The 17878-nt window shown below is 40.0% G+C and overlaps 1 protein-coding gene across 1 annotated transcript; it reads right to left on the reverse strand.

Annotated features, from left to right (window-relative positions):
- Window positions 1–1894: 1894 nt before the first annotated feature.
- Window positions 1895–15971, reverse strand: LOC139708319 (tRNA-queuosine alpha-mannosyltransferase-like). The gene is made up of 9 exons (XM_071620274.1): window positions 15889–15971; window positions 14982–15230; window positions 13565–13732; window positions 11039–11815; window positions 8842–8951; window positions 8144–8288; window positions 6303–6373; window positions 4491–4582; window positions 1895–2149 (listed from the first exon to the last, which is right to left on the reverse strand). The coding sequence occupies exons 2-9, from the start codon at window positions 15206–15208 to the stop codon at window positions 2045–2047; spliced, it is 1695 nt and encodes a 564-aa protein (XP_071476375.1). The 5' UTR covers window positions 15209–15230; window positions 15889–15971; the 3' UTR covers window positions 1895–2044.
- Between the last annotated feature and the right edge of the window lie 1907 nt (window positions 15972–17878).

A 17878-nucleotide genomic window follows, 5' to 3' on the forward strand; every position in this document is an offset into this window, starting at 1 on the left:
AAAATCACTGTTATCAAAGAGATTATTCTTCCAACATGATAAGGAGAGCAAAGCATGAAACACAGAAGGCTTTGACAACTAGCAAACGAGAGGACCCTGTGTGAATCAAGTAGCAAGTGAGGTAAAGCTTCAAATTATTGCTCAAGTTATAGTGTGTCTCCATGCAATCATTTACGGTATGTAAAAAAAAAAAAAAGAGAGTTTGCAAGTCATTCATGAGAATGCACATTGTTAATTGGTCAAAGTAGTTATTACATCTTATGAATAAACTGAATGCATTTGGTTTTGCGATCAACTCAATCAAAAGGATTGATTGAAATATTATTTCTACCACATTTACCCACATCTTCAATGAAATGGGTTTCTTCGCATGTCATATCAGCCCAATTTATTCTATGTTCCCTATCATCTGTAGACTTACATGTAAGCTTTCCCCCCCAATTTTCCTCAGCTTATATTTTTTTAGAGGTGCACCTTTCATTATTATGACTGTATTATTACAGATTTCAAAATAGTGTTAAAATAGACTCACAAAATGGCTGATCCTTAAGAGCATGAAAATTCAATAATCTATGTCTTCCCTTTTTTTTTTCATGTAAAGTTAAAAGTTAAGTAGGGTCTAGATAGACTTTAAAGTCTAGACACTACATTAAAAAAAAATACATTGTTTTTTTTTTTTTTTTTTTTTTTTTTTGGGGGGGGGGGGGGGGGGTAATTCAACGGTGCTGTCAAAAAGTGGGGATTTTTGCAACATGAAAATGTTGCAAAATAAGCCTCGGATTCCATCAGAGAGCATAAAGAACCCCAGAGCTTCCAGGGCCCTAAGGGGGGCCCTGGACCCGGCCACAAGGGTCGAGCGCTCCATGCTCGACTCGAGATGTGCGCAAGGCACACATTATTTGGTGTCAGTTGCAAATCCTCCCTGATTTTGATTTCCAAAAGTTGGCATCTCTGCAAAACCCTCTTATAATGTAGCGATCTTGCAGGCCCCAACTCTTGCAGGCCCCAATTTCTTCTTTTCTTTTTCTACTCTGACGTAGTGACATAACCTGATATGACAAGGCAATTCTCCCTATCTCATAGAGCCGATATCGAGCGATATCACCTGGCAATACCAATATCTGATTGATCGCTTCTGGGACGTGTACTTCTGGTTTTGCGGTTCTGGAAAATCACACCATCAAGATCCTACGAGGCTACGTACTGTAGAGTAGGATCTTTGATCGTACCTTTAAAAAGCCTGAAACTTGTCATGCACAAGCAAACATGGATCGTCCTGCAATGACCAATTTCGTAGAATGTCTGTGTTGCTTAGATTAGAAAATAATTCTATTCTCTGCAAGACTATAAGACAAATTTTGATACGATCTATGAATATTAAAAGTGCATTTCGGCGTTCCATGTGCATAAAAAGCGTACATTTTAATACACATATGCGTCCATAACCAGAAGGTTCTTTCCCAAGAATTAAAGGTTAAAAAAAATAGAGTGCCACACGGGTTCAGATTCGGAGAGCTCTGCGAAAGGGAGAATTGTCATGACTTTTCAGGACCTAGTTATAACAAGATTTCCCTGCATATACCACTAAGGTCATTATAGATGAATATCTGAGCACAGTAGGAAACAACAGCCCAATGTCACAAAGTAACAAAACATGGTTCAAATGTTACTAGCCGATTGACAAAAATAAGCACAAAACAGGCATACATATAAAAACCTTAACAATTAGGTCTCATCTTCGTGGGACTGGAAGGTCAGCACCAGAGACATGATCTATCTCGTGAGAAATGCTTACACATGCATGTGCCAATGTGCCTTGGATTGTCCCTTGGACAATTGGATGTGGCTTGTTGGCATACACAATGTGTCACAAGCACTTTTTTGCACACTGAAATTTGCTCAATTCATGGATTACCAGTAGGTGTAAACAATTACCATGGTAACCTTTTCAAATTCCGGATGGCAGATGTGCACTGGCTGGCTCCGCACAAGAATGAGTCCTACTGATTCCATTGAGAAGACCAGCAGTTAAGCATACACTTGGCTAAGATGTGGCAGCGTTGCATTCAGAGCTGGACGTTTGATCGTCCTCAAACAGCTGAAGGTAGTCTTGCTTCAGGTGTTTCCAGCTGTACTTGGAAAGTTCCACCTACAGTATAATATGAGAGCGGTGCAAATGCAACATAACAAAAAAAAAATAATAATAAATGTTACTAGAATAAAATGTGACCCACTACAACAAAAGGATCTGAAAGTCGGGGGAGGACAATTTTCTGAAAATGACATGACCTTCTTCCCTTACCCTTCCGCTTTAATTTGTACACGACTCATAAATGTACTCAATTGTACAGATATTGGTGATTTTATGAGACCATGTCGAGAGGTCTGGGAAATCGGTGTTTCGAGAAAACCGCTGTCACAGATTTCTTTCTGACGCAATCGTGATCAAGGGGAGGTACTGTAAGACAGTAACCACCTCTTGACAACAGAAGGTCTGCTCATAGCAACCTCCACATTGTTCACTCAAGCTTAGCGCCAGCAGTCTACACATGACCAATCAGTAACCAGGGTGCCACACACTGACCAATAAGATCACTCCCTTGTTGCTATGGGGCAGAGTCTATCTGTGGCGCTAAATCCAAATCTTCAGACATGTTTCTGTTCTGTTGAAAGTTAGAAAATCATGGCCCAGAAAAACACGAATTTCTTGCCTTCCTTTGATTGTTTAGCTTCAAAATTTCAGCAGATAATAGACGATACATTAGACTACAAAATTATGCCAAAAATAGCAATCTCATCGTTTTGACCAATTTTGATGATCTGATTTCAAACTCAATTTTCCTGGCTCAGCCGTCAGCGACTTTACAATCTAGGATCCGTTCGTTGGGGCAGGTCACAAATAAACTTTCATGTAATTTGAAATCAAATCTTTCATAGACATTTAAACCCTAATCATGCCTATGTACTTATAAGTAACTTTAAAGCTTTTTTTTTTCTTGACATTTGGTCAATTATGATACTCCCTACGTATCACATCCTAGAAGTAAGGAATGACTGTAAAATGTGGGTTCAGCAGACTCTGTATACCAAAACAGTCTCGCACGAAGGCTATCTTGATGGAAGAGCTTGATCTGCACACTGTTTACTGATGCTTGAGTGCTTTCTTTAGACCCAGTGATACATGTACAGGTGTCTGAGAACTAATTGTCAATGTACAGGTGTATAAAGATTACCTACCCTAATCCCCTTAATGTATATTGTGTCACCATAGTCTTTCTGTTGGACTGAGGCACATTGCTACACCAGAGTGGGCTTGCTAACTTTACAACTAGGTCAAGTTTGGAAGGTTTTACCTGAATGCTGATGAAAAGGCTTGACTAGTGTTAAGCTTGGGGTAATTAAGAGCATAAAGGGCTTTCATGATTTTTGAATCCTCATGCCTTAAAGTTCAGCTAAGACAGCCATCCATGGAATGCTTAATTTGAATGTAGCCAAATACAATTGTGCATCTAATTTTATTAGGTCGTTGAAGACGAGTCCAAAGTATACTTGGGCAAGCGTCTATGGAAAATGAGTGTTGTAGCAAAATCAAACCATCCTCAACAGGTTAACAAAGGTGTCCATAATCTAAAAAGTCACCTATAAAGTGCTGGTACCAAATTCTGGAATAATTTCCATGATACACATGGAGTTCAATAAGCGGTAGCACTATCTATTTCACTTGGAATCACTTTCAGATGTCAGTATATTGACTGATAATTTAGATTGTATGACCGTGAGTACATCAGATTTCCCACCCCTCGTCCCTGATTTACTATTTATCATGACATGGTCCCTGGTTACCATGTCACACTACACAAAATACTTTGATGATGTCATGTCAAAATAAAATTAAAATCTTTATCTGTCAAAATGATAGCATTCTTTTCCTTGTTTAAAGACACATGTAAAAAAGTATGGTTTATGACAATTTCTGGGAGTTTTTGTCAGTGCTTGACAGATATTATCTGGTCACCTGTGATAAAATTGTTTCATATCACTATAGGGAAATGCAGTAGCATGACTTTAAACAAAATGTTGCACTGCTGTTTTCCACAACAGTTATTATGTCAAACTAAACACAGCTTATCTAGGCTTGAGCCTCAAAATAGCAATTTGCTACATAGGGCTCCTACCTCCAACTCTCTGAGAAATATTTCCCGAGTTTACAAATCCTCAAAGTTTGGCACAATCAACATACACATATTACATTGTATATGTAAATACACTTTAGAGTAAACACTCTAATATGCACCAAAATTATCTTAATGAAGGATTTAACCATTATACCTCTGTCTTGCTGATTTCTTCTCAGAAGCATTGATCTACATGGATTTCCTTACAGCTACTATAGGTATTAAAGTGGAAAATACAGAAAATAGTATTAAAAATTACATTAACAACACATACAAACTGTATCTCTGCTTTGTAATTTTGGAGACCTACTTTACCTCACAAAGATGATTTCGAGCAAGATCTGGTCGAGAGCAAAATCTTTTCAGCTTCTTCAGGAGTTGTGCTGGAGTCCTGTAGATGTACTGAGCTGTAGAAAGAGCAATCAGCAAATACCTCAAGGCATAAACATACAGATGAACTAATTAATTCAAATGAGAGCCCCAGCATTCTGTAAGTTACCACACCACTTTTGAGAAAACTGCCTTAAATTTATACAGATGATTAAAGTACAATAGTGTATTTAACTCAAGCTTGAGCAATAAGCTTTTGCTCCTAAAGAAAAACAGATCCTTTTTTCTGATACTTTAGAACACAAATTATCAAAAGTAATCTGCTGTGAAAAACAAAAGGGGTGGGAAGGATGGGGGGGGGGAACCTCTTCTTTTCTTTTTCTTTTTCTTTTTTTTTGCTCTTACCAAAAATTAGAAGAAGAATGTCACATACATGTATGTGTCATGATATGACATATTTTGTATTTGTCACGTAATAATTTGTCTCATTGTACTACTGTTTATTAGGTAGCTCATGTAAGAAATTGATGTTATCGCAATGGTTACAAAAGAAGTGCAGCTTTAAAGACAAAAGCTTGCATCAAAATAACCATATAAGGAGATGTTGCGATGCACAATCAAAGTAAAAGAGAGTGATTTGGAATTAAATGTTTTGGGGATGAGTAAACCCTACATGACGTCAAAATACAAGGAAAGGGTATCCCTGGTAGTATGCCTCATACTATCTGGTATGTGGACGTCATTCACGACGTCAAACACAAGTTTCTAGCTAGGTCAAAACAGGACCACTTCAAGGAATTTTGGTTTCCGTGGACAGGAAGTGATGACGTCAAGCAGAGGCTTGACCAATGCAAAATGAGATACTCAGGAAAGTCTTGACAGACAGAAAACGCCAACCAATAAGAAAAGGGGGCAGGACTTCTATGAAAACTTTCTAAGAAGTCACTTCATTTTAATTAATATTACATGGAGACCTATGGTCCAACAAATGTATAAATATGCAGTGTTTGGGCACAAAATTCAGATGCCACATTATTTGTGGAACACTCAGGACCAGGCTACGGTACTTTGAGATTGCGAAGTTAGAGAGTAGCAGTAGCAGAGTGTTATTTGGAATCAGTGTGATTCAGGGATTGTTGCATTTCGGCTTGGACAGCCTGACCGTCCAGAAGAGAATCTAGGATTCGAGTTTAAACACAAACAACTGTTGGTGTTTAGGGTTCCAGGGAGAGAGCCACCGTTTAGGGTTCCAGAGAGAGCCACAGTTCAGGGTTCCGACAAGGACCAGAAGTTGGGAAGCCAACAACCAGAAAGGGGAGACGACCCGCTACTTCAGGCAGGGCATCGTCGACAACCTAGAGCAACCAAGCACGGGAGCTTCTAGAATAAACCAACGAGCAGAGCAACCAAGCTCAAGATCAAGTGGAATTGGATATCTGTATTCAAGTTTGTACTATGTTATTGTTGTAAACGACCACAATTTGAGACCAGTATAATAAATCTTATTGATTGTTATATTGTAAGAATACTGTGTGATTGGCTACTTATTTCGAGGCACATTCGTTGCGCAAGTCGAAAGAGTTGATTGAATGAATGGTCTGCTAACAATCTGCTGCATTTAGAGAAAGTCAACCTTTGACTATAGAAAAGATCCCAGTCGCAGGGAGGACTTTCGTTCCCCACATTCAGAGGAAAGTCCCCTGTGACAATATGCATAGATGCAGCATGAAACTTTAAAAGAAACTATTCATTTCCAAAGCACTGGCTTGCAGTCTTTGCTTTATAATTCATACTTACATGGGAATATCTCGGGATAAACAAGGCGATTCGGACACATGGGGTAACAGCCCAAATAAACAGCTTCAAGCCTATACAAAACAGGATGGGAAGAAAGGTAACAAGTTTTTTTTTTTTTTACACAATTGGTGATAAAATTCTCTATCTTTATTGTTAGTATGTTATTGTTTTACAAAACAGTATGTTTTAGTAACACGGGTATAAGATGTACATTGTATCAAACATATTTTTTCTGTTTGATATTGGCAAAAACATACAGTAGCTATGAATCTACACTTCCTAAGGCCCGATTTCATAGATGGTTGGTAGGGTAGCATCTCTTGCTGCAATGGCAAGTGCTATACGAATGCCAAAAGTCCCTGCTTCCCGATTGGACATTGCTACAAGGAGATGCTATTCTGGCAAGAAATGTCATGCAATCATTCCTGCAATACAATGCAATACAATGCAATACAATACAACACAATATAACATCTGTATAGCACTCTTACCAACTATACTTGTAGTTGTTTTACAGTGCTTTACATCACATTGTCAATAGCCAACAACTTTTTAGGACATAAGACTAAGTCTTTTATTGATAATGAATTAGGGGATTACACAGAATGAATTCATAAAGAACTGGGTTTTTAAATGGGTCCTATGGGACTCCCTTCACCTTGCCACACCACACTATCTACAGGCTACAGTACTACACGTTACCATGATCGACCGCATAGCAAGGTAAATTCAAGGTTAATTCAAGAGGCTGGAGTATCAAAGCAGAGTTAACAAGTACCTCTGTTCTGCCATGAGGAGTGGTGGATCAGTATTTTAAAACCTCACTGTGCTTTGTTTGCTAGTTGGTACACACACTGGAGTGCTTTCCTTGCTAATTGGTAAAGATTTTAGGAAACTACATTGTAATTGTCAATGAATAGAGATTCCCTAATCCTTCTAATCCCCTAATCCCTACTCTCTTTCACCAAGGCCAACCTGTTGGACTGAAGCACAATGTTAAGGTTCCCCCGAATGGATGTGCTAATCTACAACTACTGGTACACTGTACCTGTACATGCAGGTCAGTTTGAATAGATTAGATTACTAATGCTGATGACAAGGCTTGGCAAGTTCAGGCTGCTGTTGATACTAAGTGCCCAGATGCATAAAGGGTTAAAGATTTACTTTGTGGCATGTAAGCAGTCCTGAGTACAGCTCTTATCTAGTAGCTGGAGGTTTATTGAATAGCAAGGGGAGCGGTAACACCAAAGAGACAAAGGGCAGTGTGGACTACAGCAAGGACCTATGATGCTGTACTGACACTTCAAACTGATTATTAAACAGCACACCTTTAGAATAACCACATACATTTCTCAGAAGGGAATTGATATTATTAGGACATGCACCTCGTACATTTCACAGTGTTTATCAGGATGTAATAAAATACTGGAAAAGCAACAAATTTTATTGCTCATGATTTGCTTTGCTTTGTTTGTGCACTGGGCCAGCATCAGTGAACTTCACTTGTTTAGCATTTCACAAGTTAGGGCATTTCTGTGCATATTAAAAAACACACCAAAAAAATGAGAAAAAAATCCTGGTTTGTTCCTTTTATGCTCTAACAGTACACAACTGTACTTCTATTCCTCTTTCACAGTGTGGTACATTTAAACCCTCTTAAAACTCAAAGACATATAAACACCCAACAGTACAACAAAACTACAAACTATCAATAGACATGTATAATATTTTTGTTTTGTTCTGTTTTTTCTTATGTGTGTGAGTGTTTTCTTTTTCTTTTTATGGAGGTCTTCTACACTACATGTTTCCCTTACTGTGTTCCAGAAATCAGTTTTCCTCACATTGCTACTCCAAAGAACTCATGGTGGGCGGTGGAGATGACAACATCAGCCACGGACAGGACGTTGTAGTAGTCCTGCTTGCAGGGTAGGTAGCCCCAGTGAAGAATGTGGCCAGAAAGCCTTGCCCTCGCTTCCGCAAACACAGCTAAGAATCGGAAAGGCAAGACAAATGTTGATAACTTGTATTCAGACCTTTTGATTTCTCACTGCTCATGAAACAATACTGAAACATTGAAATCAGGCAATTAGCCTAGTACTACCATGACTCGTAACATGGAGGCCAGTGAGTCTCAATGACAAAATCACACATGTAAAAGACAGAATATTTGTGGAGGAACTGATTGACATTTTGCCCTAAATCGACGTAAATATGCACTGAATTAATCTCAACAGAAGAATTTCATGAATTGAATTTGTGGAGGAAGCCTACCTACATGTATGCCATTACAGCATACGATAAATAGCTGCAGCAAATGAAGACATTCTAAAAGATTACCAAAGCATCTTTTAATTTATTTATTTAGCATAACGCATACTGATTAAATAGCACAGCACTGCTGTTTTCTATTGTATTGCTTTGTATTTTTTTTGGGGTGTGTGCATGTTTTTGTTTATAATATAGCCTCTTCAAAACTCTGTAAAAACACGAAGGGACAACTCGGTACTTGTGAGCAAAAAGCCCATTCAGATTTACTTACGTGGAATTTCTTGATACGTCTCACCGAGGACAGACACATGATATTCACATCCTGCGTCATGGAGTTGGAAGAGAATGTCGAAGAGCTCCTCTGGGTTCTTGTCATGTTCCCTGAAATGAGAAGAGGACCAGCATGTCAAACATTTTGATCAGTTTTTGCAGTGCTCTAGAGGTTGTAGTTTTAAAGCTGTGACAGTAGTAGAAGTAGCAGCAGGAATAACAGTAGTGTCAGCATTACCTTTAAAGTAGTGATCATAGCAGTACCAGTACACTAGAGTAGCAGAAGCACTGCATGAAAAAGGTATAGTGGTAATGATAGAAAACAGCAGCAGTAGTGGTAGGTTCAGAGAAGGTGCAAAATATGCTTTTATCAGGTGTCTTTGTGCGTAACACATAGCATGTATCTCGCAACAGTCCTACATATTGACTGATTCTGTGACGCGCTATGTGTATTTTTGGCATGGGCAGCGCCATACTGGGTGTATCATCCGACCCCCCCTCCGCACTCCCCCACCCCTCTCCCTACATTAGCACGCGCGCAGAATGAAAAACTGCTATAGCCAATGGGCGTCTTGTACTGAGTGCGCGAATGCTTGCTAGTGCGCGAACCTTTGTTACAAGTGCGTGATAAACATGTTGCCCGGGGGTGGGGGAGAGCAGGGGGGGTCGGCTGATACACACCGATACACCCACTATGGCTGCGCCCTGTGCCGTAAAATGTCTGCTGCCCTCAACGAACCCGAATCGGTCAATAAGTGACCATACATCTCAAAAGCAACAAAAAGATGCACCACTTTATTTTATGTGAGGAGTCCAAAAAAAATGAAACAGATCAACCTAGTCTATCTTGAGAGTTTCACAATTTGTGAAAGAGCTATTCCTTTTCTACATTATTCTTTAAAAACTTTTGGGATGATACGTCATATGGGAAAGTATGTTTTTAGCAGATATTTAGAACATGTTTCTTCACAGAATAGCATGATTAGGTACACATATGTCTTATGAGTCTCCTTTTCATTTTTTTTTTAATCCTTAACATCCTCTTCCTTTTCAACTCTAATAACTTTTGAAAAGATAAAGCTAATACTTTGAAAGTTGGCATTAATCATGGACAGAACATGCTCATAAAGCATGCTTAACCTGTTCCTTACGGGAACCTGGTTTACCAGGTTCCCAAATTGAAGACAAGGGTGCCTGCTTCAGTGGCCTAAATTCATTTTTCTTTGTGTTAAAATGCTCAGAAAAGTGGGTTTGATAAAAAGATCAGAGTTTATTCTATCAGGATTTGTTCTCCTGCTGTTTAAAAAAAGGGGGTTTTACAGTATTATGTACCTTTTCCTGATTTAGTTTTTTGCTTGTTCTGCTGTAAACTCGTACGAACATGTACATAATGATCAAGGCTGAGATCAGTTAGAAATGCGGGTTCGCTGACCCCAGTCACCTCATTCAGGTACCTGGTTTTGTGTAGAACAAAAGATTCTGAGAGCTCATCAGCGCACGCTCTATTAATACCTCGCACCCGATCGATATTTCCATTGTTCACAGGCACATGTAGTTGACCGTAGAAAGGGGGACACAATGAACCGCTTGACTGCCTTCACACAGCTGGATTACCAACCTGTGTGCCTCTCTGTCAACGGGCGAAAAGAATCTCGTTTGGGGGCATTAAAGGCACTCAGAGAATTGCGGAAGGAACGGGTTAATTGCAACATCTGATAATCCCTTCTTCGTTGTCACTGGGGTGGCTTACATCCTGTATTTTGCCCCATTCAATGTACAGCTAGCGCGGCTTGGTAAGATTAAACGCTTGAATAGACGCTATACTTCAGAGCTTCTTTTCTCAGTTCACACTTTTCCAGAGTGTGCTTTCTTTTCATTATTTAGATAGGTTAGGAGAGTCCATTTGAATTGGGTTATACATCATTTTAAAGCTTAGTGTCTGCTCTTCAGAATCTGCCCTTCACTGAAAATTCATATTTGCCGACTTTTTGTTGGTTTTGTGATGCAGGGTCACTTATGGACACTCGCGGTCTTATTGCAAATTAAGCAAGTTCCTTTGCACACAAGCCATACAAATACACAAAAAAGGCATTCACAAGCAGCTACAGTAAATCTTCCTGACTGAAGGAGGTAAAGCAAAGACAAGAGCAGGGAGACGAAGCAGAGTAACATCAACAGCAACTGCAACAACAACCTACCATCGGTGTGGCCACACAATGTGCAGAGGTCCTGTATCCGATGAACATACAGCTCTTTCCTCATCCCGAGTGCAATAGGAGAGGCGGCTGCCATCACATCGTCCATCCTTTGGCGCATCGCCATGGAAACTGCCTCCAGGACCTCCACCTGTGTCCTCATCATCGCCACCACTGCATCTCAGGTCAATGGAGTCACCTATGCTACGCACAGTTATCTGACTTTTCTGCATAATGTCTTGTTCATGTACATGGACATCACAGACACAACTGCTTTTGCTTTCTTTCTCCCGTACTTCACGTCTTTTATTGCTCACATCCATGTTCCTGTATGGAATGACACTACCACTGCAGTAATCAGTGTTTGCTGGAGGGTTATCCTTGCTTTCCTTGTTTTGGTCAGTTTGACCATCGTGGTCACCACGAGGACAGGCTGTTTTTGCTTCTAACCAAACAGAGGTTGGGTCTGAGGTCACTTTACCCGCTTTCTTCCCTTCAACAGCTACTTCTGATTTGTCAAGTCTAGTTGCGGACGATGCATATTCGCATTTGTCATCCTGCGGCGGCAGCGAAGTCGACGTCAGGCCTGAGGGCGCTGCTCGCTCCACGGCTTCCCTGTCGGGGAACTTGATGGGAAAGGAGACAACCTTGCACTTTGGCCGAATCTTGTCTGCGAGACCGCGAGGGCGGTCTGGCATGAGCTTCATGAAAGAGGCGATGGAGGTGAGGAAAGACTCCTGGTTGTATGACGAGTTGAAGACGACAGTGTCTGCAACAAGACTGCAAACAGAATTAAAGTACATTGAACTGATATTGTAAGACGGAAAATAGGACCTTACCATTAATCCATTCAGAGATACAGCCACAGTTTCCACAGTTTAATAGTTCTTATTTCCTTTCATCAGCAATGTCATCACACTCCCAAGCAAACTTCCCCTGTAAAAGCCCACCATCATAATATATTCCTTCCTAATAATCCGTATTGAACTTAATACTATAATCCTTTCTTTTGTTCCCCAAGTAATTCAGACTCCTGTATTTACAGTTCCCCAGTCAGTCCTTTGTCCAGTTCTGCTACATGTAACCAAAGTAATTCTTACGTCAAAGACCCATCTCTTATATGTAACCCTCACATGGTTAGAGCAGTCAGTCTGGATTCCCCTGTCTTGGGGAGAAGTCCCCAAGCATGATTCTCCCTAGCCATACCCATGACCATTGTCATGGGAAGATTTATGTCTGTCAAGCGAAATTAGGGAGCATGCATGTTATGCATTTGTTGTTAATCTACGCTGGCTACATATTACCACTAAATGTGCACTTGTCTACACTGCATATCAAAGTACAGTTGTATGTGCTTGGCATTTCGTCCCGTCAAAGCATAAGAGTTGTGAATGTATACGAACCACGCTACATCACCCACACGGGATCTATAATTCACACTCTTACAATATCATAACAAAAACATACAGTCAACCTTGCCTATTTGACCTCGCACAAGTTCAAGGAAAACCCTACCATGGGCAAATATATCTATCTATTGATTTCATGGTGTAAGTCAAAATTCACATCAGTCGAAAGGTATTCAATCAGTCCCTTTGGTATACTGAAGCAAGGTGGACTTTACATACAAAAACAAACCTAACAAGGGGTATTGTCACAGGGCAGAGGTTTATATGTTTAGCCACACTAGAACCACAAGACCTGACTCACTTTCACTTTCCACTGAACCAAAAGTCAACACTGTTCATGTTTCTTCTGGAAACAGAAATACACATAATTCACAAGGATAGGATTTAAGTATCTTTTTAATCAGCATTATCGTGTGAATTGGAAAGTGTAGCATGTGGGGAAACTTACCAATTTTACATTTTTATGGGATAAGCATAGAAAAAAAAGAAAGGAATTCATGATTCTGCGACGTTTCGTTAAAATAATTTTTCAGAACGCATGATGACATCTTAGTAAGTTTTCTGTATTCCCAAGACTTTTTCTTAACCAGTATTTTCCATGCAGTGGGGAGCCTGAGCTACAGACATTTTTTTCTGTAAAAGCTATTATTTTCACAAATTTTGTAAATCACTGTTACACTGGAAATGTCAAAACACGCGAAAATATCACCATCCGATCGTGATCACATTATATTTGTGTGGCAAAAATATCAACACGCTCATTTCACAGCATTTGGTGCCTTCTGAGCGGCTGGCATGTCTAACGTTACGCACACCCTGTTTATTAACAAACCTCAAATCACGAAAACAGCATCTCCTAAAAATGTCTGTGACCTCCTCATTCGCGAAAACATCTGTAAGAGAAATTTACAGCTTTATGTAAGAGAAATTTACAGCTTTTACAGTAAACAAAAAACTTTCAAAGAAAAGAAGTGAATGAACTACAAAGCTATTAGAATTCTACACTTACACACATCAGCTATGAAAGAATGCATAGTATACGAAAGTATCATGCTAAAGACCCAAATCTGCTCTATGGGTATCCGAAACATTTGCAAGACTGAATAGATGTCATGCTCACCAAGATATAATCTGGTTGTAGCCATACTGGAAGTCGCGATCCTGCTGCTTTTGCACCGGGTAAACCAGCTGATTTTCGTGGAAGTAGAGCACTTTTCTCAGGCAGGCAAGGTCTGGTCTCAGGGCTACTAGCTCGGCAAGATTGAGGACAGAGCTGGCAAACACAAGCCTGTTGAATGGAAGAGCACGGGCATGTGTTTTGAGCTACTTTCATATACTATGCATCGATCATTATCCTTTCAGTGCCAATTGGCACAATAACAAAAAAAAAAAAAAAAAAAAACGCATTGCAAACAATGCCCAAAGTCCCTAACAGAGAGAGCTTCATTGTATCTTATTACCAAAGAGGTAAAATTGTACACACAAAAAAAGAAAAAACTGTGACCTCTAATCTTTAAAAGATACAACAGCACAAGTAATATTACAGTGTATACACTAACCTCATTTTTCATAGCTTACATTTTCACCAAGCTTGACTGAATTTGACATATGTCTTGAATTCTCCATATCGCATATAGCCGATATCAAGTGATATCGTTCGATACCTCCGATATCGAACCTCTCAGGCTGGGACAGTAACTTCCGGTTATTGATTTGCGTGTGTGCTTTTCTATAGGCGAACTTACAAGCTTTGTTTGGGATCCAAAGAAATATATTTGTTTTATTTGTATTCATATAACGATCCATTACACCATGGGGTTTTTCTGTGAGGCAGCAGAGTGTACTTCTGATGATGCTAAAAGGAAAAAAACTGGACAAATATCCATGCTCCGAGCAGTAGAGGTGCACCACATGCACAGGCCGCGAATATTTTTTCCGTACATGGAAATGCTACGGGCCTACTCTCTGCGCGTGAACCTGCTCTCCACAGTCAACTGCATTTTCTTCGAACCATGCTCGCGATGCCGCAGCGCCGGCTGCCTTGGCTGACAATCACGATGCACGATGAATAATGTCCCATAGCGTTTCCATGTACGGAAAAAAATGTTCGCCGGTAGCGCATCGAGCTAGCTCGCACGCATGAAACCGGAAGTTACTGTCCCAAGAATTAAGGGTAAAAAAATTAGAGTGCCACACGCGTTCAGATTCGGAGAGCTATATGCGATAGGGAGAATTGCAATCATTACAAGTTTCATAATTTGACAGTGACCTCTGACCTCAGCACATTTCCAAAAAGTCAAACCAGCACACAGCTACACAATGGCTTGTAACTTTGCTAGATTTGGTTACATATCATCCAACTTATTTTTTTATCATCTAAACTCAAAAACTCTTATAATTTCTCCTTATGATTATCAAACCTCTAAATTTAATTTTGTTTTCTTTTAACTACATTGTATGTGATCTTTACTTCATACCCTCGATTCCAAGATATTCTTCTTTGAATCAATACTTAGAATGAAGAATTTTCCACTCACTGAAAGCTGTGGTTGGTAGGGATCTCGGAAGCGAAATACAGGGCTGATGTTCGGGCTCTCCAGTGCCATTTGGAGGCTGGGAGTGTGAACAAGGTGGTAGAGGAGACGTTCTGCTGCAGGAGATCAATGAGCTGTTTGTGAGACCCTCCATAGAAAGGTTCCAGGAGCAGGATACGGGGTGGGCTGTCACGTTCACACTGCACACTGGATGAATGCTGTGCAGCCATCAAAGGAAGCGACCTCACCTAGCTTTAGAGGAAACAGCACAAAAAGGTACATCCTAAATACAATTGTACAGGTCAGTGTGCAGACATCTTATACACAGAAACACTTGGTCTACATTGTAGTGGCACACCTTTCATCATGAAATCGGCCCCACCGCAGTGTGCGTGCACCCATGTGACCATGCATCAGCAAGCAAGGTTGGGTTCTAAAAGGTTAGGGTTAGGGTTGTATTTATCACTGTTTATGATTAAATTGGCTGTTTAATTAGTCAAGGGACATTGTCATTAGGAAGTCCTTCTGCTTCTGAGAATAAAATAATGAAGAACAACGAGAAATAAAAGGGAAAGAAGGAAGGACAAAAGATGCTAAGCACTTGTCAAGTATAGGTCATCCACACACTGTCACTGTCTCTGTAGCTGTAGACTGTAGTAGCCCGACCAAGCAAGCACGGCGATAACTGCAGCAGCACCCAAACACGCACAGCGCCCGTTCCCGCGCCCGGCCCCGCGCCGGGGTTAGCGCGGCGACAGGGCAGGGGTCAATGCAAGGCTGTGTATTTTTATTGGCTCAGTCAGCTGATGAATTGCCTTAGTCCCATCCGTAATCTTCCAGGTAAATTAGTTCTAAACCATTCGAATCATTATTGGTCAAGTCAACGTAACCCACTATCGATCAAACTCACCTAAGAATGCGTATGCTTGGCACCTTTCTGTCTGTAGTAATGCCTGAATACACTGTGTTGAAAGAATCATTGGCAACTATGTTTTTGGAGCTTGAACATAAACAGTCAATATCAAAGCACAGGGCCAACCACAGAACTCTTACACACAGAACTGGCTGTGGGGCCAACCCACATCACGATCACACAGAACTTTGGGCCGGAGCGCGCCCCATCCAATCACAACGAGATCGTGCACCAGGTAGCACTGCGGGCATGCGCATGCACTTTCGAGATTCGCGCAAAGAGATTTTTCTCCTCCCCTTCGCGTGACAATGTTCAATGTCGCCATCTCTTGGCCGAAAACAGTAAAGTGTTGAACAATCATTCTCTCCTTGATTATTACATTCTTGGTTGACTTTTTGATCCTTAATAAGATGGCTAGGTGGTAAAAAGGGCTCCACGAAGTTGTTACAAAGTTTAGACTTTCAAGTCAAGCTAGAGTAAAGCTAACAAAAGACAATCCGATCAAGCACAACAGGATCTGATCCTGACTCGACCCAGAGCCTTGAAAGTTTATGTATCCATCAGGGGTGGTTATAGTCTATGCAGTCTGGATCAAATCTGTTATTATAACTCTGTTTCCAGTGTGTTGTCAGTGATTCTTAACTGGAATGTGTCAAAGTGAACTTCCAGGCAGCAGTTAAAAGTTAGTCGGAAAAGAAGGAGAACACTTTTTAGCACAACAATGAAAATGTAGTCAAAATCGGATATATATATATTATTATTATATGATATATATATAAGGAAGTTACGACAATTTGAAATTTCGCAAAGTCTTCAGGAAACAGTTTTCTTGCCAAATAAACCTGTCCACATGAAAATTAATGCAAACAGGGAAGTGATGATGCTATCCCCACTCACAACTGGCCATATAACTACTTGCATTTGTAAATTATAGATTTTGGCGTTTCCAGCTCTTTCATTCATGCAAAGGCAATTACGTCCATTGGTCTCATATCCTGACTTAGTGTATATCTAATGAAACTGATCTGAATTTATTCAACTAGGAATAACATAATGCTTTACACTTTGATAACATAAGCATTGGTTTTTACACGATTAGTAGAAAATTGTGATTTGATGACACCATCAGCTATAACTCATTTGTTTACGTACGAGCTGTTCTGCCGAAATTATCGAAACTTCACAATTCAATCAATTTTCACTGTTGTAGGCCCTACTCCATTGAAGTATTTTACTCAGCTTTCTTATCAGACTAACTTCGAACTGGCCTGGAATTTTTCTATAACCGATATCTGGCTGAAATGGTATAATCTCTACCTGGTACAACATTATATGCCAATATACAACTTAAAGGGGCTGGCTAGTAACCTATCAGTTGGAATCAGTGGGAATGCTGGGGGATGATTGTTCCAATCCTTGTACAATATCTACTGTTGTGTGAAAATTGTTTGCTTCAGAACGGTCTCATATTCAAGTAATGTGCAGATTAATGCCCCGTCACTGACCAGACACGCTAACCTGGAAACATTAAACTGCACATTACTTGAATATGAGACCATTCTGAAGCAAATAATTTTCACGCAACAATAGAATATGTATAAATAATGTACTCTTCAATGAATTCCACAAGGATTGGAACAATCATCCTCCAGCATTCCCACTGATTAGTTACTAGCCATCCCCTTTAAACTTATATGACGGCGAGCAACTTCATGAGAACAGCTGGATCAAAATCTTCCATATTATAATCATGCAACATTATAGTCTTGAAAATTTGAATCATGATAAACTGCCCGTTCACGTTTTTACTCGACATAATCAACTTTATAACAAAGATAGCCGAGGCCTCCTTTGTGAATATGGAAACTAAGAAATCGGGGCAACAGTAAAATCTATTAAAGGTATATAATATCATTTGATGCGAAATTCGTTTGCATGCACATTCAAAACAAAATGAATTATTGTACAAAACAGCTTCAGAGATTGT

The sequence above is a fragment of the Diadema antillarum genome, unplaced genomic scaffold (assembly GCF_040938485.1).
Source record: "Diadema antillarum isolate AM-2024a unplaced genomic scaffold, OU_Dant_1.0 seq00001325_RagTag, whole genome shotgun sequence".
Lineage (NCBI taxonomy): Eukaryota > Metazoa > Echinodermata > Echinoidea > Diadematoida > Diadematidae > Diadema > Diadema antillarum.